General features: G+C 37.0%; 1 protein-coding gene and 1 pseudogene across 1 annotated transcript; both read right to left on the bottom strand.

Moving 5' to 3' along the window:
• Positions 1-1,077: 1,077 nt before the first annotated feature.
• On the bottom strand, positions 1,078-9,806 carry LOC104612161 (U-box domain-containing protein 45-like; annotated as a pseudogene).
• A 321-nt stretch (positions 9,807-10,127) lies between these two features.
• On the bottom strand, positions 10,128-22,180 carry LOC104612136 (Adaptin ear-binding coat-associated protein 1 NECAP-1). The gene is made up of 8 exons (XM_010279459.2): positions 21,874-22,180; positions 20,561-20,592; positions 15,147-15,247; positions 14,916-14,988; positions 14,572-14,603; positions 11,043-11,133; positions 10,765-10,876; positions 10,128-10,661 (listed from the first exon to the last, which is right to left on the bottom strand). Exons 1-8 carry the CDS (start codon positions 21,991-21,993, stop codon positions 10,356-10,358), a joined length of 867 nt encoding a protein of 288 aa, XP_010277761.1. The 5' UTR covers positions 21,994-22,180; the 3' UTR covers positions 10,128-10,355.
• Between the last annotated feature and the right edge of the window lie 1,512 nt (positions 22,181-23,692).

Raw genomic sequence — 23,692 nt, 5'->3', positions numbered from 1 at the left:
TTTTCCAAAAGAATTTTCCTCCATGCCAAAATCAATAGTAACCCCTTTTAGGGCTAGAAAAGCATATTGAAATATCGGGAGATTTTCCAAAAAGGCATAATATAATATGGAAAGTTAACAATAGTAACCCGTTCAAAGCTTTTTTGGGCTTTTCTAGACTTTAAAACTTCTCTATGTAGCTATGTCTTGTACAAATAAGTTTCGCTTGAGGCTTAAGCAATATGCACTTGATCTTTACAGGGAGAACTTAGGAGTAGAGCTTAGGTTTCTATTCACATGAGCTCAACTTTTTGACAACCTACTAGCTTTCTGTAGGTCTTACATTTGTAACCTAGGCTTCGGTTTTGGGTTTGCAATTGTTAGACAATAAAAGGGGCCTCACTTAACAATTTAAGCTTTTAACTTTTAAATTAATGATTACTTGAGATGACCAAATGGTATAGTGTTTGTTCCTTATTACCCCTATTATAATTAATTAAATTTTAAAACAAAATATGGGCAGGTCTGTACTTGCCCGAGCAGTGATGATGAAGTCATAAAACTAATTGTATATAAAACTGAAGTAGTATACTTAACCAATCAAAATATAAGGCGGTTGAGAACTTGAATAGTTGGGTTTGCTCTATGGATCAACTTTACTATGACTATAACATTAAGAAGCCATTAAAAATTTCTAACTAATCAGATGAGCGAGCGTATTGTGTGTTGGGTGAAAGGGTAGCCCAAACTCCAAAGTCTCTCTACTATTTCTACGATTTCACTCAACCCATCCTCCCTATTTTTTAAAGTCGGACTTGGGCTAATTAGCTTGGGGCCTGACGAGAAAGATCCATATCCAAAGTTCAACTTTGGAAATTAAAAGCTTTGATTGAAATAAATAAACATAGTTTACAAGTTACAAGTTACAACATAAACAAAACTAAGAAAGTGCAAATATCGCACAGGCATCATAGAATTAGCCTTTCCCTTGATTTACGAGTTAGGACCTTCATATGCCACCGCATATGAAGGAAATAATTTTCCAATTTTCCTATTCTAAATGGAATATTGGAAATTGAGGAAGTGTGACAAGGGTTTTTAATAGGGTAAACTCTTGGAACTTGAGCTAATAACCAAGGCTTTTAGAATAGAAGAATCCCTAGTATCAACACATGCTCTTCTAGTTACCAATTCCATATTCTTATTCAAATTCTGTCTCACCATATTCTCCACCATTCTCTTTCGGGGAACCCATGATGACCCTTCCCGTTTGAGGCCCAAAGTGAGCTCCTATCTTTGTTTGCCTCTCATCTTTGAACCACTGCAATAACTTCAATGCTCTCTTCTAAGCTAAAGGATTCCATAGCAAGGCCACCTCAAGAAGAATAGGAACAATTCCCAGTTGTGCCATCTTCTCTCTTTGCTTTGAGCTTTGATGTGCCAGAATCACTAGGATATATGCAATCAATTCCTGACATTTGGGTTTGTCTTCTCCTACCATAATCTCTATGAAGGTTCCTGGAACCATTGCTTCATTTTCCATTGCTTTCTTTCCCATCAAAGCCACCACCATGTTCCCTAGAGTCGCTAGAGATTTCTTCAAAGTTTCTTTTTCAAAGGTTAAGGCCAACAATGCGTGTATGACACCACCGGAAACCAAAGGTATTCTGTCCAACATGGTGGAGAGGATATGGATAGTCCCCAAACAAGCATTCTTGACTTCCATGCTTGCATTTTAATCAAGGACCCTGGCTAAGAAGGGGAGGATCTCTAATGAAGCAATATGGAATTGGGTGTTGGTCAAAGAAGAGATGGACAACACCAGTACAGAGAAATAACCCAATCCATGGATTAAACCCCTAAACCAACCTGATGAAGGGTGATTTGGCCCGACCTAGTAAAGAGGGGACATGTGGACACGACCTGACCAAAAGATGACAACTCAGCCTGACATGACCAGTCTGCAACAGATCAAGCTCAGATATTCAACCACCTCGGGATCTCGGGACGAGATCACCTCGGTACCAAATCGCAACAGGATCACCTCGATCCCAAGGCACTTCGGCATTCAACCCAGTTCAGAACTTAAAGGCATCAGCTTGGGGATACCAACAGACCACTATGTGGTGATCCCGAAAATCCCTCCAACGGATTCCAAACCTCGCGGGATCACACCGTGTAACGGCAAGCCTTATCTCCTCCCCGCCCGGTTCGGGCGGAATTGATGACCTTATCAATTGACAACGTTATCCCCCAATTAAAGCGGAAACAGATCTCATTGTGACGAAGATCCCACAACCGGTCCGCAAAACCCGCGAGGACTCAACTATATAAAAGCTCCACCCCCGATGGTTCAAGGTACGTGTGATTTCTCTGCTCTCTAGCTCTCTATATTCTCAAAGCAATTTTTAGCTCACAACAGCCTACTAATTTAAGCATCGGAGCGACCTCGCCGGGTTAGCCACATCGGGTTCTTTGATCTTATTTTGCAAATCTGCTTAGCTCACCGTCCAACTGGAAGCCAGATCATCCTCCAACAGGGAGCAGTTAGATCGCACTACATCACAACCCAATCTTCAAACCAAACACTTGCAGTTCAACCTCTATAAATTTTGATGAAAACCACCTTATCGGTTACCACTTTTACGAAATCGGTTGATTGGTTACAAGTTGTTCCGATATCATGTCTTTTTCATCATCATCCTTTTTTCTTTTGCATTTCACATAAAATTAAAAGAAAAATTACATATAGGTGTACCCCATGCTTTAGGGGTAATAACACTTAAGGGCTCTAATTATTAAGTGTGATAACCTAGTATCCTAGAGCTTGGACTTTCAGAAATCTACACTCAAATCTAAGGGGCCATTTGCAAGTCTTTTTTTGAGAGATATTTTAGAAGCTTTGACAGTCAAAAGATGATGTGAACTTTTGCATCAAGATCTTAGCAGCTTGAAGACTGTTTGGTTAAGGCACATCTTTCCATGCAAAGATGAGTTGAAAAAAAGGCAAAAAACTCCACTTAGAGCTTCTCAAAAATAGCTTGAAACGGGCTTCTCGCATCTTTTCGGGGCTGCGGCTAGATCTTTTCCTAGCCAAAATGGAAAAGGCCAAAATACAGGTTACCAGGCTTCTAAAAAGCTGATAGTCCACGTGAAAAGATGCACCAAATGGGGCCTAGTAGTTAGCATTTTGTTCGTTACCCACAACACTTGATGTCATGCATGCCTTAAAACATTTTGAAATCCAAAACTATCATTCACATATTTTATAAGACCATTTCATGAGGGTTGTTTCAAGTTCTATAAGATTGACCTTGCATTAGAATGTGACCATTCTCCCAAACTAACTCAACAAATTCATTATTAGGACTGCATCAAAAAGAATTTAAAATCGACAATTTGATAATTATACCACTCATTTAAATGTCAATTAACTGTATCGGACTCAAGTGTTGAATTTTGAAAGTTCAGCGTTATTGATTGTCACACTTGAAAGTTGAAGCCCTTTTGTCTCACTTACCCCAAGTACCTTAATGAGATTTTCCTAAAATCAAACCCCCAAACCCTGAACTAATCGACTTGAGCTCATATTTTGGTTAGGATGGTTGGGTTTTTAGGCTTGGGCTAACCTGAACCAAGTTGTATCACCTTACGCTGCTCCAATGATGTTAATCAAACTGTTGTTCACTAATAGCAAACAAAAATGGATGGGAACATAGGCTAAACTGAATTTTGGCCCACAGAATCAACTAATAAGACTGAGAGGTACCTATGAATGGTTGGTTTGATGCTTGAAGCATTTGGACAAGTGACAAGTTATGGTTGACCTAGACCCAAAATTTTGCCTCTTTCACAAATGATAACATAACAAACAAGCTCATGTTTGTCTTCTCATTGTCTTTAGATTGTTTACACTAATGCAATTTTGTCATTATAGACTTGTAGTAAATCATCATATCAAATCATAAACTGTGGTTGAACTAGACCAAATATCAAATTTGTCTACTATTTATTTGATTTGGTCCACAAAAAAAATCATTGTGATAGAATTGCAGTATTGCCCTTGCTAATGATATATAATCTCAATTCCAGTTCAACCCAAATATGAGTAAATACTGAGATTGAATTGGGATATTGGCATAGTTCAATTTAGGTAAGATATTTCTAGCCCCAACTAAGATATATTCAATTTTGCAAGTAATTTTAGGTAAAATTTGGCAACTTGATTAGACTGGCACAATAAGAAAGGAGACCTATAGCTTTTTTTTTTCTTGGTACAAATTCTAATAAAAGGGAGACATAGAATGGTCAATCTTGGACTACAAATTGTAGCTTTTCTATAGGTTGAATGCATATAAAAGATGCATTAATTCCTCAATATTCACAAATATTTGTAAAGAGAACAAACTCACAGGCCCTGAGAGAGAGAGATGGGGAAGTCGTCACCAGCCTCTCAAAAAGTTTGCTGAAAATATGGATAATAGATATCTTTACAATTTTTCGGCCTCCCTCTTTCCTCATTGGGAAAAAGTGAAAAGCGAAAGATGGGAATACTCTGACCATGAAATTGATGTAATCTAGACGAGCTCCACCCAATGGAAACATCTTATTGGTGTCCTCGTTGGCTGTAGACATTAACATTGATCTGACTAAGACCATTATTGCCCAATCTTTCTTTCCAAGGGCTCTAGTGGGAGCCTGGAAGGTTCATTCCATTAAGGTTACTTCTTTTGCAACACTTGATGTGTTGCCACTTGCCATTTGGATGTTCTTGTTGTTATCAGGAAAACCAATTATGACTGCAAAACATATTGGAATTTAGAAACATCACACGAGCCACAGGGGATGGAATCGTGAAGAGAGAGTAGGGATTGCTCTTGAATCTTGTCCTTGATTGATTCAACCCCAACTCCAATTCTATTTGGTTTTGTCGATAAGAGAAAATAAATCATTATTTCACCATAGAGTAGTGATATACAAGATGATGGAGCTTTTTGCCTATTCCCACTGAGTATTGACAAACAATTACAATATAGCCAACAATTAACTTCATATTTAAATCCAAAAAGAGATCATAATCTTTCCCATGTTCCCAAGGAGATTGATTTCACTGTGCGGAGATCCCTCAACTTAATTCAACTTTAACCCTGTTTGAACCATGATAGATAACTCATAACATCAAAAAACAAAAAGAACGAAAACAAACAAAAGAAGAGATAAATCCAAACATAGGTAGGTTAATTGTTTGGGTTATTTAATCTCTACAATGGACCATGCACATAAATGATTGCCCCCAATCAATTAAGTAGGTTTAGGCATGGTTTTAAAAAACAACCCAAAAATGAAATTGTTATGGCCACGGTTTCCGAGTCAATGGTTCAATCATCCTGTTCGAATGGACGATCCATTTTGACAAAAAAATAATTAAAAATAAAAATGGCCAAAAATCGTTGAATGGATCAACAGGTTGATAATTTGATCACCCGGGTCAATGGGTCGTTGACTGATTCAATGGTTTTTAGCCAGAGACTGGGTTTGGGGTAAAATGGAATCGGTTGCCTAAACGGTTCCTAGGCTGAATGGTGCAACCGTCCGAGTCAACGGCATTTTAAAAACCATGGGTTTAGGCATGGATAGAATAATAGATGCTCTTTTCTCCACAAACAATAGGTACTACAATCAGACCACTATTTGTACCAAAAAACCTAACATTATTGTCTCTATCCCAATTGGGAAGAGGCTTTTACCTCTTCATGCATGCACTTCCATGGACAAGAGTTTCTAATATGCATGTGAAGGAAAAAAGTATTCTTACTTTCTAGTCTCTAATTTCATTTTTACAGTTCATAGTGCTATTTCTTTATGTGGGTTTTTCACTTTTCAGATGCCACATTGGGGATTTTGATTGTACATTTGGATTGATCATAACTCTCATTTGTTGCTAACATTCTAAGTTTTGACAATTGCTATCTCATTACTTTTCTCCTTACAAGTATATGGTTACTTTGCTACATTATCCATGGAACCAAGTAGGGCTGTCAATAGATTGGATACTGGTCCAATCAGATCTTATTCGGTATGAGTCCATGGATACTTTGAGCCATTTTGGATTGATCCAGTACATTGTCTGGTTTACACATGTACTCTTATCTTATGTCAATGGACGCCTCGGGATATCAATTCAACCGAATTGATTTTGATTCAAATGGCTCCAACCCAAACCCGATCCACTGACATCCCCTAACCAAGGGCCCACTAATAACTTTATATAAAAGCATTATTTAGTACTGATTGAATCCGTATGTGCATACAACACATGCAATCACTCAGGTGGATGCCACTAACTGGTTTAGGGTTCATTCATCAACATTAACTGATACCAATTCCTTGGTTTTTTAGAAATTGGAATTTGTGGATCACACATTTTGTTTCTAACTTCTAAAACTCTAGAGTACATTGTCGATACCTCGAATCATTGTTTCACATGGCAATAAAACAAACTATTGTTTTGTGGAGCTGGCCCTAAAGTGAAGATTGATGTAACGCGTGGGATTCATTTAATAATAAGGTGAAATCCACGCTACCCAACAACACTTGGATAAAAAATTTCAACTTTCATTCTTAGAACAAAAGGGTTCGAACGTTTTCATAATATGGGGCCCATACTTTTGGGAAACTCCATTCAAACCAAGTAACCAACAAAATTGAGCTCACATGTCATGGGAAGTTGCCAAGTTGGGCTTGGTTTAGCTATCAACTATTAATTGGGCTTGGGCTTCAGTTGGCAAGTGGCTCAGTAAGGGAGGCACAGTGGAAATCATGTTAGGTAAAATCGTAAGTGGCACAGTGGAATGTCTTCTTGCTTCTTTAGTCAAAGTGATGTGAACAACTTAGGATCCCAACCAACCTTAAACCAAATCTCTCTCTCTCTCTCTCTCTCTCTCCCTGTGAAACTTATTTTTGTAATTATAATGGCTCCAGCTGCTCTGGTGGAGACTGCAACGAAGCAAATGAAATTCATTTACAGGTCAAGTGATTATGCTTCTACTGCCTAACTCACCCGAGTTCGTCTCCACCTTCCTCGACGCGTCTTAATGTGGTGCCACAAACACAATAGCGAATCCCTTATACACATTGTCGGAGATCGCCAAACAAGCCAAAGACTTGAATGCGGCTGTCGATTTGCTTTCTGGGATGCAAAGAACATTTCTGGTTATAACATGGCTAGAATCTTATGATCCATTTGCATGAATACAGAGGCAGAGGAGGAAGACGAGCAACAATGCCCTTTATTGATATTTTCCCAAAAATGTTGCCCTATTTTAGTTATTATATAAAAATATTATTTTTATTGATATTAAGGGCAAAAAGTTGCTCTTATCTGCTAGAAACCCATTATTAAACAACATTTTTGCTGCTGCATGTGCTCTCTACCATCCGTTTGTTGTTTTCCCTGCGAAGTCCTTTTCTTTCTTGTTTGATTGATTCGCTTTTGTAAGTTTGTTCTCTCCAAAACTAGAAGTAATTTAAGAGATTTCTATTGTTTATTTAAAACATAAATATGAAATGGTTTCTCCAATCTTTGTCTCTCTTTATCTCCTCACCGAGCACCAAGCATGTACTAGGCTTTTCCTCCTTGGTTCCTTACCTACTCCACAAAACTCTTTATTGGAGATACACCACCTATCTCTATCTCCTAACTCGACTAGATATCTATCTTTAGGATAACAATTATCCTCGAATCCTTGAGGATAATTGTTATCCTAATGAGATGCACTCTCCTAATTGCTATCTCTGTAAAACTCTATCAAGATGGAGTTCCTTTTGTTGTAAACCTCTTCTCATTATAAATAAGATCAAGGTCGATGCTCTTCTCATCGTGCCCAATTATTCTTTGAGATCTCCGACTCTATCTTGGTATCAGAGTATTCTACGATTCCCATGGCTGAATTTCAACACTCAATAGGTGCCTTCGCCACCACCAACACATCAAGTTCGAGTTCAACTTAGTATAGTGGCATACAATATCTTCCCATTAAGCTTAGCAATGATAATTACCTGCTTTGGAAAGCCCAACTGCTGTCGATCCTCTACACTAACTGGTTGATGGGGTACATAGATAGATCAATTGCTGCACCACTGCAGTATATACCAGATCCGATCGATGGCAATCGGATGATTCTCAATCCAACGTATTCAGATTGATTTGAGAAAGATCAATTGGTACTATATTGGATGGTTGCATCTCTCATGGAGAACGTGTTTGCACAAGGAGTAGGACATCGGTTGTCTCACGATGTTTGGAATGCCCTTGCTAAGTCCTTCGCCAATTATTCTTGCTCCAGATTGCATCAGTACAGAAGACAACTTTAGAGTCTCAAGAAAGGAGGTATGACTATTTTTGAATATGTTCGGAAAGGTAGGTTTATAGCTGATAGCATTTCTATTGTTGTTGAACCCATTAACATGAGTGATTTAATTCTCTACATATTTGCCGAATTAGGAGCTGGATATGAATCTGTTGTGACTACTATTACTAATAGCTCCGATATAGAGGACCTTGATGTTGATGTTTTAGGCATTCTTATTGGTCATGAGAGCTGGCTAGAATAGACTGCTACTCCTGTCGACTCCACACCCCCTGCAGCTAATATTGCTAATTTTAAGAACAAAAATCAGAACAACAATCAATATACTGTTCCCATGAACGACTGCGATAGAGGCAGGGGGCGTGGTTCTTCAGATAACCATACAAATAATGGAGGTAGAGGGCGCGACAATCAAATTGTTTGTCAATTTTGCAATAAACCGGGACATGGAGCTGTGAAATGTCGACGGTGCTATGATTTGAATTACAAGAACGAAGAGACAGAACCAACCGCCTACAACAACAGCACTACTCCCTCTCAATCATTGTTCGACCCAACTTGTTATCCAGATAGTGGTGCCACACATCACATGACACCTGACATTGACAATCTATAGGCTCAGTCTGAATATGCACGAATCGATCAAGTTAAAGTGAGGAGCGGTTCAGGTTTGGCAATTAAGAATATTGGTTCTTCAGTTATTAGCACTACTACTCATCAATTTGCTTTAAAAAATATTTTTCATGTGCCGAAATTATCTAAAAATGTGTTATCTGTTCACAAGTTTGCTTGTGATAACAACTTATTTTTTGAGTTTCATGGTGACTATTTTCTTGTGAAGGATTATATGGGGAACATCCTGCTGCGAGGAGCCAGTAAAGACAGCCTCTATCAATTTCCAGGAAGTATGATTAGTACGAATTGGCCTTCAGCCTTAGTCAATGAACGGGTTTCCGTTAGTGAGTGGTACAAACAGCTTGGATATCCGGTTATGCAAGTTGTGAGGCAAGTTGTGTCCCAGTTTGGATTACCATATGAAGGCCAATTTAATTTCAACCCTAATTTAGTATGTGAGTCGTGTCAATTAAGCAAGAGTCATAGGTTATCTCTCCCCCTTCTTCTACAACTATTTCCAGTCCATTAGATTTGGTTTTTTTAGATGTATAGGGACTAGCTCCAATTTTATCCAATGCAAGGTTTCAATATTATGTAATTTTCATTGATGCTTATAGCAAATTTTGTTTCCGTTGCAATGGAAATCAGATGTTTTTGATGTATTTTTGTCTTTTAAGCATCATGTTGATATTTTATTTAATACCAAAATCAAGGCCTTGCAATTTAATTGGGGTGGAGAATATTGGAAGCTCTACTTACTTGGACTCTACTAGCATCACTCACTAGCTTGCGTGTCCTCACACACATGAACAAAACGAAAGCGCTGAATGAAAACATCGCCATGTCATCAAAGCAACTTTGTCTTTACTGGCCTCCTCGTTGCTCCCCTTTTCCTTTTGGGCGGATGCCGCTCTTACAATTGTATATTTAATTGTCAGGTAATAAATCTTTTGAGTATAGTAATCAATCCAAGTATCCAACATACTATTCAGCCATCGAGTTCACAACCTACGACCTATTCACTGAAAGACAGACAATAGATCATTCAATTCAGCCACTTCAACCGTGACCAGATGTCCTCGTGTCCATGTCCCCTTGCTTGCTTAGCACAAATTCCTTAAAAGTTTTTTGAAATGCGTACTGAAAAATAAAAGACAGACTTAAGGTGAGTTATGTTCCACATGATCTGTCAATTTTGAACGGAAAATTGGTTGTATTACAAAAATGTACAGAACTCAATCTAAGAGGTGATCCCAGAGAAACAATTATCAGACAAACAAGCATTTAATCACAAACAAATTATTCAGCCATCAAATAAAGCCAGCATATCACCCAGAAAATTGAAATGTACACTTTCAGCATTCAAAAAGTAACTGAATCTCATAAACCAAATTATCCTGCTGCCTGGAAATCACCAAAGTCATCTTCTGCAGTGTCCTCAGAGATCTGACTTTGATGATTTGGTTGTTCCTTTCTAGAATGCATAAACTCAGTCTGTGTAGTTCCTTCAAGGGTTAAGTTAGATGACAAACTTCCTGGAGACATCTGCTCAGAATTAACAGGTGAAACCGTTGCAGCTGGAGGGGGTGGTGGCTTAAGACAGATCATGGGATCTTTCTTATTTGTTTTGTCATCTAATGAGAGATTGTTGAGGCCCTGATCAAAAAAAGCAGACCTAACTCTGCGGCTTCCTTTCTTCTGCAATACAGAATTCATACTGTTATCATCAAATTTGCACCAATATATGATTTTATTCCACAGAAACATTACACAGGTTATATATGGTTGCAAAAGATCTCACATTCTTTATTTTAAGTACTAGAGTTTCCCCTTCTTTCAGACTGTAATCAACTGATGAAGTGCTTTGGTAATGTTGCTCCATCTCTTCAGCGGTTTTCTTTTTGTTCAGATATCTTTCAAACATTTAAGAAGAAACAACTGTCACAGGTTGCACTGCTCTTAAGTTCATATTTGCATGTCAAATAAAACATACGATTCATATATACTACCAGTATTTTGAACAACACATAGACTGAATGAAAAATGAAAAAAAAACAAAGAAACCAGATGCAAGGATACTTCATGTGGTCATGAAGCGCAGCTTGGAAGTCATATGCTTGTGGCCTTTCTCTAAACCCAATACCAATAAAAGCATGCCGTAGACGACCACCTACATAGATCACAGATGCATGAGCATCAGATTTTGCATAAAGAATCGGCTCTGAAAGAGAAGAGGCATGAAGGAAAGAAATAAACAGAAGGGGGTGTTATGGCACACTAAAGGCTAAAACAGATATCATGATCCAACTGAAGTTACCATACTACTAGTGTTTACCATGATGGTTTCCTGGCTTGTAATGATATCTAAGTTTACATACATATTACTTTTAGAAAATGACTGATTTATTATAAATTCAATCTGAATGGACATTGGATTTTGGAAAGGCAACAGCTTGGATCTGGGGGATTCAGAACCCATAAAATTGTCTAGAGGAGCCTTCGACTTGTCCATAAATTTTTACAAGTAGTCAAAATATATTATTATATAGTGCATAAAAATATATGAAAAGATCATTTACGGTATAGTCTACGACCTATTACCTACATATGGCAGGGAAACGGTGGGACAAGGCTTAGATAAGGTACACTTAAGATTTAAGTACCTGACATGATATAACACTGTTATACAGGTATCTGGTATCATAACCTGCAACACTTTACAAAAAAGGGTGATCATTGGTCAAGCTGGGGTTAGCACCTAATAGAAGAGGCTTAATCTAGGTCCAAACCCAGCCCCAAGCTTCCAGGCCTATCAATATTAAATATTTAAAATATGTTATACTTTTTCATGCATAAAAATTAGAGGTGCAACTCGGGTTGGCCCGAGTTAACATTTTACACTTCTTCGGGCTTGGGCCCATTCAAATTTTGACAAAACTCAAACCCTAACCCGTCCAAATTGCAGGTTGCACCCCTAATAAAAATATATATTAATACTTAATATAGTATAAAACATTCTATGCAAAACTATAATATAATAAAAAGTCATTACTCAATATTGGTTGTGCTTACACATAAACACAACATATGCATTTCTGTCATACTCATTTTTTGGACATGTTGCTTCTTGACTGCCCAACACTTTGCTCCATATAATATAGCTGGCCTTACAATTGTTTTATAGAATTTTCCTTTTAATCCAAGTGGCATTTGTCTATTACATAAAACTCTAGATGCACCCCTCCATTTTTCCCATCCTGCTCTAATTATATGGACAACATCCTCTTCAATCTCTCCTGGTTATGATCATCAAACCAAGGTACTGGAAAAAGGTCACCTTGATTTATCTCTTGATTGCACTCCTATTACAGATCATATATTCCGTTTTAGTCCTACTTACTTTAAGCATCTGTCTATAAGCTTAATTTTGCATTTGATCCTTTATTAGTTTCATCAATTAAAACAATGTCACCAGCAAACAACATGCACCAAGGGACCTCGTCTTGAATATGTTTAGTCAATTCATCTTTTACCAATGCAAATAAATAAGGGCCAAGTGCTGAGCCTAGGTGAAGACCCTTTTTTTGGTTGACGGTGAAGACCCATTGTAACTATAAAATTTGATATTTCTCCCACAAGTGTTCTAACATTAGTTGTTGCACCCTCATACTAGTTCTATGTACCTATTTAGAACCCCTTTCTTTTCCAAGACCCACAATATCATTCCTCAAGAATTCTATCACAAACTTTCTCTAGATCAATGAATATTGTATGAAGATCTTTCTTTCTTTCTTTCTTTTTTTTTTGATCAATGAGTATTGTGTCAATCATCTCAAAAGAAAGATAGCTTCCATGGTTGATCTCCCTAGCATAAACACAAATTGGTTCTCCAATATACTTGTTTCATGTCGTACTCTTTGCTAAAATATTCATTCCCAAAGTTTCATAATGTGGCTCACATGTTTGATCCCTTGATAGTTATTACAACTTTGTATATCGCCTTTGTTGTTAAATATAGGTACCATACTCCTCTTTCTCCATACCTTTCCACACCAAGGTTTTAAATATCGATACACCTGATATGCACAACCCTTGTGTATCAGGTGTTTGCAAGGCACGCATATTTTTTTTTCAAAAGTCCTGAAGGGGTCGGTCTTTGGCCTGATAACCCCCCCTGAAATTTCCCGAATCCAAAATACCTTTTATTTAAGTGTATCGGGGTGCTACCGAAATAATACGATACACCTGATGGCCAATACACCCTAATATGTAACAAAAATTTGAACCTTGTTCCACACTTCTATTGGATTCATATCTAGTCCTAATGTCTTTCTCTTTTCATCTTATTTAGTGACTCTTTCATTTCACTACTTCTAATTTTATGAAGGTACATGTTATTTTTAACACTATTAGTGTTACTAGTCTCTCCTCCATTAGCATCCTCTACATGTTGTGTTCATTTAATAATTTTTCAAAAGTCTTTCCACTTTTGTTTTATTTAAATCTCTACATTTCCTTTCTCTTATCTTTGCTAGTTTGTAAATTCCTTTTTCTTTATCTTTAGTGCCTAATTTATGATAAAGCTCATCAGATGACCTAAATTTAATTTCTATTACTTATTAACTTTCTTTCTTATTGTTTCATATTTTTTGAAGTTTTTTGCATTTCTAATCTTTTGCCATTCTTTGTAACAAGCTCGCTTTAATCTTTATGAATCAAGCTCCAATTGATGATAAGACTACTAGCATCCACACAAATTTTGGAATCCCTCTCTTTCTAAATACACCAACAGATAATTCAGAATATAGCAAACCTAAACCAATCACCATAGAAAAAGACATTTCTCTCTCTAGTAAATCTGTATTATACATGTCATAATATATTACATAGAATCTACTAAAACTATGGATTTATTACAATGTCTTATAGCCCATCCTCACCCTTGTTCAGCTCATGTATGCAACAGTATCACCACAACAACAACAACTACAAGCATATTATATATTGAGAAAAATTGTAATTTGGACTTCAAATTCAACTACTGTTCCATTAAACTATATTCCTTCAATAACCAATGCTTATTTTCACATTTAGAAATACAAATTCTTGATTTTCTGCATCTATTCGTTGAGGCCTTTATTAGATCACCTACCATGGATGGATAAGAGTAATTAGACCCAATTATAGCAGAGTGTATAATTCTTGACAGGGTTTAAATAAATGTTTATAGAATCAGATGGTTACTCAAATAATAAGTTTAAAAAGTAAAAGAGATACAAAAATTGCTTAGTCAAAATCAAATTTGTCAACCTTGGACCAAACATAAAATCATTTTGGCTATCGAGTCATGGTCAAATGTTTGACTGTCCAGTCAACCACCTAGCTCACTCAAACAAATAATCTAAGACAGTATATTTTATAGACTATAAGCACTACTAATGCATATATTTGGAGTAACTCTGACCACATCAACATTAATCAGGCATCCCAAGAATTGTTTTGGCCACCTGCTCCCAGTAGGATTGTTATAATTGTGTGCTCTGATCCAAGTCCAGCAAAAGTATTCAAAATAAAAATTGTCATAAAACTGGAAAGGATCATAGCTTACCTATACTCTCTTCTATCCGAAGAACAAAGTATCTGAAGAAACAACAAAGAAAAGTTTAGATGCTCTGCAGGTAAACATAAAGACTAACAATTTCAAGCTAAAGAAAGAGATTCAAAAGTATTAAGCTCATAAGACGAAATTATGTGACACCAGAAAACTCATAAGCTATGATACCCAGCCATGGAAAAGGCGTTGATGAATGAAGTGTTGGAGACAAAATTTATACTAAAAATGAAGTATCTGACATGATATGACACTCACATGGACTTATCCATGTATCATAGCTTGTAATAGGTAATATATAAACAAACACAGAGCTTGCTTAACAAATGAATGAACCTAACCTGCTGCTGTCAATTACAGGTTCCACTGGATGTGGTTCCCCTTCTCTCAAAAATGCTCGAGCATAAAGTTCTCCTGCTTTGAATAATTAAAATAGTTAACCTAAAGAATGTAACAAAAATTTTAAGGAATATATCGAACAAAAAGGTCTCCTGCTATGAATAATTCAAATAAATAACATAAACAATATAAAGGAATACACCACATTATTTTCTTCCAGAAGAATGTCTCACCTGTAGTCTTATCTTCAAGCTTGATAATGCACTCCTCTCCTTTGCTGATGACTTTCAATGTCCCTTCCCATGCCCATTTGTTGACATTCCATTCATCAGCCCTAAGAGTAGACTTCGGAGTTCATTATCTTCATTTCAAATGGTAAAAGAAAAGGATATGGTATTTTGATTCATATCTGTATATTCCCAATATACAGCTCCTTTATGCAATTGGGCTAATATATATTGATTTAGATCTTCAAATACAATACAATACCTTACTGTTTTCAAGAGAAAGAAAGAAAAGAAAAAGATATGGTGGACTTCATGAACTTTGCATCTAAATGCATCTAAGATCACAGTCTGTATTTGGCATGCAGAAAGACAGAATAAAGTGAAAAAGGGATGTCAGAGATGAGAAACAGCTATGGATGAAATCAAGCATAGCTGACGTTTGGAAAGCCACAAGGCCCACAACTTGATGGACACCTACCTAAAATTAACAAAAGATAGGGTGTTAGGTATTTGTGTTCATGGGCATCCTCCCAACTACATGGATGAGGCACTCTGGAGAGCCCTAGGGACAATACATATATCATCTGCATCTCTACAATAAGTTCATGAGTGGTTTTCCTATTTATTCCTCTCAATAACTGGGGGGCTTCACAAATTTTATAATGTGGTTATAGGTCCATTTACAACATGAATGCAGATTTTAGCAGCCCATGACCTGTTCTTGGAATCTTTTAAGCATTCATCAGTATCTTAAGGGTCAGAACCATGTAATCTATCTTGCCAAGTTATCATCAAGATGTTTTCGATGCTTCTTTTAATGACCTACAGTTCAGGAATGAGAATAAACGAAGAATTGCATGCAACAACACACATCATTAAGGTAAATTGTTCTATGAGACTACCATTTTACTAAAGCATCTCTGAGAGTTCCACATGATCCCAGCATCTCTTTCCAGCTAGAATGGGTGATGCAACTCTCAAGCCACATGTCATCATGCATGCACATGGCACATTTATGTGGCATTGAACTTTCTTTATTGGATGAATCAATATTTGATTCTTCATCATGCTTAGTTAAGCCATAAAAATGATGGTTGCTCAGATAATTGATCAGTCTTGGAAACTTGTACAATTAGTCGATTGTTTTTATTAAATCTCAGGAATTCACTTACATAGTACTTTAGCAAATATGAACTCTTAATTATCAGAACAAGTATGCTTTGTAGTGCACTCTTGTCTGGAAAATGTTGTCTTCCAAGAAAATTGTCCACACAGAGTTTAAAGTTAAAGAAATCAAGTGCAAATTGTCCAATATGTCTCTTGGGCTACTTCTGAATTCTACAAAATACAGTGAGATGTGCGAGTTAGGCATGGCATTTTGGAATCAATTTTCTGTTCTTGCACACTTTTGTATGCTGCATATGGAGTTAACAATCCTCCTATGTAACATCAAGTAATTTTATCCCAAACTGCTCAAGTGATTATAAATTATATCACTTTCCATGCATACATAAAAAAGGTTATATTGCCTTCTATGCAACTTCACCTATTACTCTCATACATATTTGGAAATTTATCTTACATCCTATCAAACTCCACAGTTGTGTACAAATGCAGCTTCTATCTGAAATGTTTTGGAATAATCAATAAAAATTGGCATACAATTGTTATTTGAGGTTGTTTATAGTTGAAACAGGCATACCATAAAAAATGCACGTGCTGGACTGATCATTGATATTTATAGTATTTGACATTACTTGCTCGTGAAATCTAATCTTTCTAGCTGAAGCGACACTGATATATGATGTGACAACACATCTCTAACCAATTTATATTGATCAACCCAAAATGTTTCAGGCAGAAACAGAAATGGTACCAAACACAACCTAAGCTATTGGGTCTAATCTGCATCAAAGAGCATGGTGATTGGTCCAACCAAACCAATAAAAGAATTTTCACTACAGTTTCATTCAGTTCAAGACATCAACATGTTTCTTATGACTGGTATAAGAAAGCTCATAGGCAGCACCAACAATTACTAGATCAGTAAAGAGATAAAGATTCAAGATGGATGGATCACCAAGGGAGGTCTTAATTGGTCAATGCTACCTTTTGATGCAGTTAAAAGTTAAAACCTTGGAAGTGTAACCATCTTCTAGAACATTAGCTACATGTTCTACAAGTGGAACACTACACTTCAAGATTGCTGGTAGAAACAGATTGCAATGATACTAAAGCATACCACTTATTGAAGAAAGAAGCCAAAGATTGCAAAGAAATATTTTTCAAGGTACGCCACTTCGTTTATGAGGCATGCAACTTATAAGTTATTCAGTCATTTCTGTAGAGCTGTAAATCAGGCTGTGCCACCTGCGGCCTGGCACGACAGCACGCGGGCCGTGCTAGGCACGGCACAATCATGTGGGCCATGTTGGATCGGGGGTTTTAGGTCCATGGGTCGGCACGAGTACGACATGGCATGATTGTGCATATCGTGCCACTCGCGGCCCACGTGCCAGCACAGCCCAGCCCACAGCACGGCCCGGCCCGCAACTGGTCGAGTGCAGCCCGTCCGAGAAAACTAGTCGTTGAGGGCCTTGGGGGACCCCCCAAATGGCTAGTTTCAGCTTTTTTAGGGGGTTTTTATAGAAATACCCCTCAATCAACAACTACAAGCCTATAAATAGCTATATAGGGGGTATTTATGTATTTTGGCTTTGGGGGAAGAAAAAGACAATAATGCCCCTCCATTAGCTATTAACATAACTAGTTTGGGACTTTGGGGGCATTTGGGTAAAGTGATAAATGACTTTATAATGACCAAAATACCCCTCCCAACAATGAAAAAACAACTAGTTTTTAGGGTATTTTGGCCAATTGAATTATTTGTTAATTCCTATAAATAGCCCTATCCTCCACCTTTGAGGCTTCAACTGTTGAAATCAAGTTGAGATTCTAAGCCGGTAATCCAACCATCTGGGTAAGTACTATTAAATTAATTTTTATTTTTTTAGAATTAAAAAAAATGGCCAACTCCAACTCTCAAAACCAATTCCCCAATAGTAAGTTCACTAGCCCAATTTGGAAAGTATTTAAAATAGAGGAGGTTGAGGGGAAGGGAAAAAAAGCCGTTTTCCAAAAATCCAGGATTGACTTTAACTTCAGTAGCATGGGTGGTACTGGCCACTTGGGCAAACATTTGCTCTTCCATGAGAAACAAGAAAAAAGATATCTACTTTAAAGTTTGTCGGATGTTGAGGATAAATTACAAGACAAAGAAGGGCATGACACTACTACACCTGATGAAACAAACGATTGAAGTTAAGGAGATGGAGTAGTTTTTTCAATTTTATTTAAATTATTTGCTATTTTTTCAATAGGGTAATTTTTTATATTTTAAATGAAATAAAATTTCTATTTTTTTTTCAATTTGTTGTCCATTTTGTATTTTCATAAGTATTTTTTTCATTTCTTTGTTAGATTTTTTTTTTCAATTTGTTTCCAAAGGAAAATTAAGTATTTTAGTTTTACTTAGCAAAAAAATCAAAATGTCAAAAAAAAACAACAAAAAAAAGTTTGGGCCTTTTTGGCCTGGTTCGGTCCAAGCCCAAGGCCCAGCCAAGCCCACAGCATGGCCTGCAGCCCACCTGGCCTAGACCCGCAACACGGCACAGGTCCGCACGGGCTCGGGCTGTGGGTCATGTCGGGCCGACCCCCCAAAATATCCTAGGGGAGGGAGGCACGGCCCGGGACGACCAGCAGGCCGCACATGGGCCATGCCATGCCAACCCAACATGACCAGTTTTACAGCTCTACATTTCTGCTCTCTGTTGAGTGTTAACTGGTGTTTGCCAAGATCTTTATCTTAGTTGTTTTCTTCCTGGAAGTTGGTGGGCTTGAGTAGAAGGGGTAAGATGCTCTAGAGTGTCATTCCTCGTGTTGTGTGCTGGGCTTTGTGGAAAGAGAGGAATGGGAGAACTTTTGAAGGAAAGTTCACCCTTTTAGAGGTTTCAGCAGCTAAGGCTGTGGCGATTTTGCATCCTTGGTTATCTGCCAACAATATGTTAAAAGACATCCCACATCATCATTTTTTTTTTTTATTATAGTACTCTGTTTCTTGCCGCAGTCTGATTTTTTGTATTTAGTTGGGAGAGCCAAGTTTTTTGGTGGCTTCCCTGTATAGTTTCTGGCTGTACATGGAGCATACTTGATACTTGTACTGCTTTTTCAAGCTTAATACAATACTTTACCTTTTTCTCAAGAAAACGCAATATGGCACACCAATTTTATCACTGGAGCAAAATTATCAAGTTCCTGATTACCAAGGCTTTTCGTACTCCAATTCTAAGTAAAAGATGGCAGACATAAATCTTTTAACAAAATACAAAATACAACTCAATTAGTTAAGTGAGATGTGATGTGAGGTATCACATAGACTATTTATTTCATTGTGCAGGTGGTGGTTTTTTTTTTCACTTTAAAATATTTCATACCCTTTTATTGAAAAGGCTTTTATTCCTACCACTTTGTAATATGTACATAGCCATAAAAATTTTGAAAACTTGTATCAGGAATGCAGTTCATAAAGGTGACAAAATGAACTTGTGTGCTCTCCTTCCAATTACACCTTTTGATGTTCCTTTTATTGTTCATTAAGTGTCTCCTTTCATTGCATATAAAAATGCAAGTCTCACAGTCATGCTTGAATAATTTCAAAAGGGCCATTACACAATGTTGATTATTTTGCCCCCACAAAAAAGGCCATTACCCAATGTTGGTCCCATCTGTGTTGGGTCTTGGGAGGGGTGGACTGTATAAGGAACCTAACTTTTGGCCTTTTTTGCACAAAGTAGCTGCTTCAGACTCAAACCTGCGTTTTCAATGATAAATTGATCCAGAGGAAGAGATTTTTTTTATTTTTTATTTTTGATACAGAGGAAGAAACTAACAGGCCTAGGAAAAGGAGGGCCCAGTACATCAGACAACAGGGGTCCACTGCACACTTTCTACTTTTCTTCTTGATAATGAAAGGAAATTCATCAAAAGTTAAAAGAGAAGGAAGTATACAAAAATTCAAATTATTATTTTTTAATATACATAATTTTTCATTTCTACAGAGGTTGGTAGATTATATAGCTAAATCAATTGTAAAGCTGCTCTCTTTACATCAACTGCATTAGAGACACTTTGTCTTGCATCTAGTGTCACCATACAGGGATACAGAACCAATCTGTCTAGTGAAAATGAACATGACTTCCTTCAGTACTTGCAAGATATAAACAGCAGGAGTGCGTTTTGAAATGTGGTCATTACATGAAAGTACACAGTGGCTTTATCTCAATGAGATTACTAATCACAAGTTGAGTAAATGATCATCTTGATCCTAAAATAAGAAAGAACTGAGATATTAAGAGAATAACCTGTAAGAAGCTGCGCTTATCCTTGGAGGTATCTGCATCATCAGGACAAGTTAGAACAGTGGCGCGCTTGACATAAGAAACAATAGAGGCAAGATGAATAACGAGTTGGGCTCATCTAAGCATTTAACAGAGCTGGCTTGTCAACGTAGCATACTATACTGTAATATAAAATTTCCTTACACTGTAAATTAAAAGTGAGACTAACAAAATAAACATATCGTATTGTTTTATAAACTAATACAATGCATGATTGCAATTTGTAATTAATAGTGAAAACATACAAAGCCATTGTCTTGATAAATCATAGATAACACTTAGATATAAGGTCAACTCTGAGAGAAAGAGATTAATTTTTTTCTAATTCTAGAAGGATGATATGAAAAGAACCAAATAATAAACAGAAAATATTCCTTTCCTTACAAGAGAAAAAAAAAAAAAAAAGATATTGCAAATCTGTATGGATAAACTTATGAAATGACGAAAAAGATTACAAATGAAATGTTGTCATACAATGATCTGAGAAGCCAGGTATCAAGCTACATCAATAATTATTGGAAATATATTGTTTGGATTCAGAGATTACTTTCCAAAACTAATCAGTAATCCTAGTTGAACCCCCCCCCCCCTACGTTAATTTGGAAAAATTTTAAATTCGGATGATGAGGGGATAAAGCACATTCAGAGGAATTACGAGAATACAAATAAATCTATTCTAAAAAAAAATGCAGAAATACAGAGGTAGTTATCATAACAAGTTGAAAAGAAATAGATTTTTTATTTTCAAAAAAGACTGAAGAATATAATCTCTAAGTCCCCCAACTTGATGGTGTATACAGAAGATGATACGCAGTATCAGTTGTTTAAATGCCACATAATTTCGACAACCACACGCTTTTCTTATGAATGTTTTTTTCCTTCTCGATCAAAATTTTCGAAGTTCTCGCCACATCCAACATATATAGCATTCGATAAACAAAATTCAGTCATGGGGATGCCTTTCTCTTTTCCAATTCCCATAGATGCTACTTGTGGCGCCCATCCCCATTTTCAATCTTAATTATTCATTTCTCACTTCCAAGGCTTGGATCCCACACAATAATTTCCCCTTACCAACTCCTCCTGTTCTTTTGTTTCCAAATGCATTTGGCGTAGAAATTCATTTATAGCATCTTATAAGCAAAAGAATCACCAGAACAGAGATCGATAATTGGACATTAAACCCTTGATTCTATGAATCTAAACTGTAGAATTTCATAATAAAAGCAATTCACAGATCCAGAAAGACACAGAAATCTAAGAAACCGCAATCTCACCATGTAAACGTAACATTCAGAGACTTGAAACAGCACAAGCTCAACTGTTTCTGTGTCGTCTTCCTCTTCTTTGCCATCTTGATCGTCCAATTCACATGATCCATCGCGTTCTTTCTGCATGTTTGAAACCAGAGAGATTCCGAGAGAGGGTGGGGGAGATGGGAAAAGGCCAAAGATAACCCTGCAGCTTGGGTTGCAGCAGTAAATGCGGACGGAAAATGTTTACCCACGGGAGGACTGTCTCTTTCCTTCCTTTCCGTGTGCGCGGAGAGGGGGCGATGCAGCAGAGCAGAGGAAGGAGTCTTGTGAGTCTATCTCACCAGACTTCCTGATATTCTACACGTACGTCCCCGTCTACAGCTCGATGATTGTTGGGATCTCCCGCTAACAAACACATTCCAACATCCTACCAATAAAATCAGTCACCGCACATCTCATCCCATCATCAGACCCATCAGATGAAATTGATGGGTATTGGAACCGCCAACAAAACACGTCCCAACCCTCTACATGGCGGATCCCACTTTTCCAGTGGTTTTAGATGTACAGTGTTAGATTAAGTTGGTAGATGGTTGGAACGTGTTTTGTTGGCAGAACATTCTAACTCCGCTGAAACAGGATTCTTCCGCATGTGCGCTATAAAATGTACACGTTTTGGATACACAAGTGTAGAGAGTGCTGTGCCTGTGGGCGTAGGCGTACACATGATTTTTTCACGTGTCCATGTCAAGGGGTTAAGGGTGTTTTTGACATTTTATTTTTTCCACAACGGAGTAGTTTAATATTATAGGTTAGACACATGTAAGAGCATCTACGAGGGTATATCCCTATAATCCCACACGTAAGATAACGGATCTGCTCCATACAAGACGTGCATAAGGGGCAACGTCATCCAATCAAGAGTAAACACGTTATTGATACATACAGTTAGTTCGTTTGTTGTGGGTCCCTATGGTTAGTTCAAATAGAAATTATACAATGCACCATGCACGCAAGGAACCAAGAGGGTCCGCACTCTTAGGGGTGAAAGTTGGACTGGGTTTAGAGGTGTAAATCTCGTGCCGCCCGGCCCGAATTTGGACCAGCATGGCATGACGGTTTGAACCGTATTGGACCTGGGGTTTCAGGTCCATGGCCTGGCACGACATCTATCGTGATGTTTTTTTTTTTAGAAATACCCCCACAACAGCTATAAACAATTATATAGTGGAGGGTATTTATGTATTTTGGTTTTGGGGGAGAAAGAATGACACAAGTGCCCCTAACAGCTATATAATAACTAGTTTTGGGGCATTTTGGGTAAAGTGATAAATAGTTTTACAATGACCAAAATACCCTTCACAACAATTAAAAAGTAGCTAGTTTTTAGGGCATTTTGGGCAATTGAATTATTTTCAATTCTTATAAATAACCCTATCTTCCACCATTCTCATCACACCAATTCAGCAATTCTCTTAATTTCTTCTCTAGTTGTCATATTCTCTCAAGTCTTAATTTCTAAGTCTCTCATACATTCTTTCATCAAAGTTAAGAACAATAGGAGAAAATGATGAAGTCAATATTTTTTGTATACTCAATAGTTATGTAGCATTTTTTCAAATTATTGTAAATTTTGTTTAATTTATTTGATATTTTTTAATAACGTGTTTTTTTATTTTCAATTTGTAATAATATTGTATTTTTTATTAATTTATTTAATTTTCCAATTTTCATATTTCATTCATCCAACCATTGTATGTTTTGTGTCATTCAAATTTAAATGAAATAAAATTCATATTTTTCTTCTAATTTGTTATTTACTTTGAGTCTTTGTCTATTT

This window comes from Nelumbo nucifera, chromosome 1 (assembly GCF_055504915.1).
Source record: "Nelumbo nucifera cultivar China Antique chromosome 1, China Antique-T2T, whole genome shotgun sequence".
Lineage (NCBI taxonomy): Eukaryota > Viridiplantae > Streptophyta > Magnoliopsida > Proteales > Nelumbonaceae > Nelumbo > Nelumbo nucifera.
The sequence above is the reverse complement of the archived record's forward strand: the minus strand, read 5'-3'. Positions and strand labels throughout refer to the sequence as shown.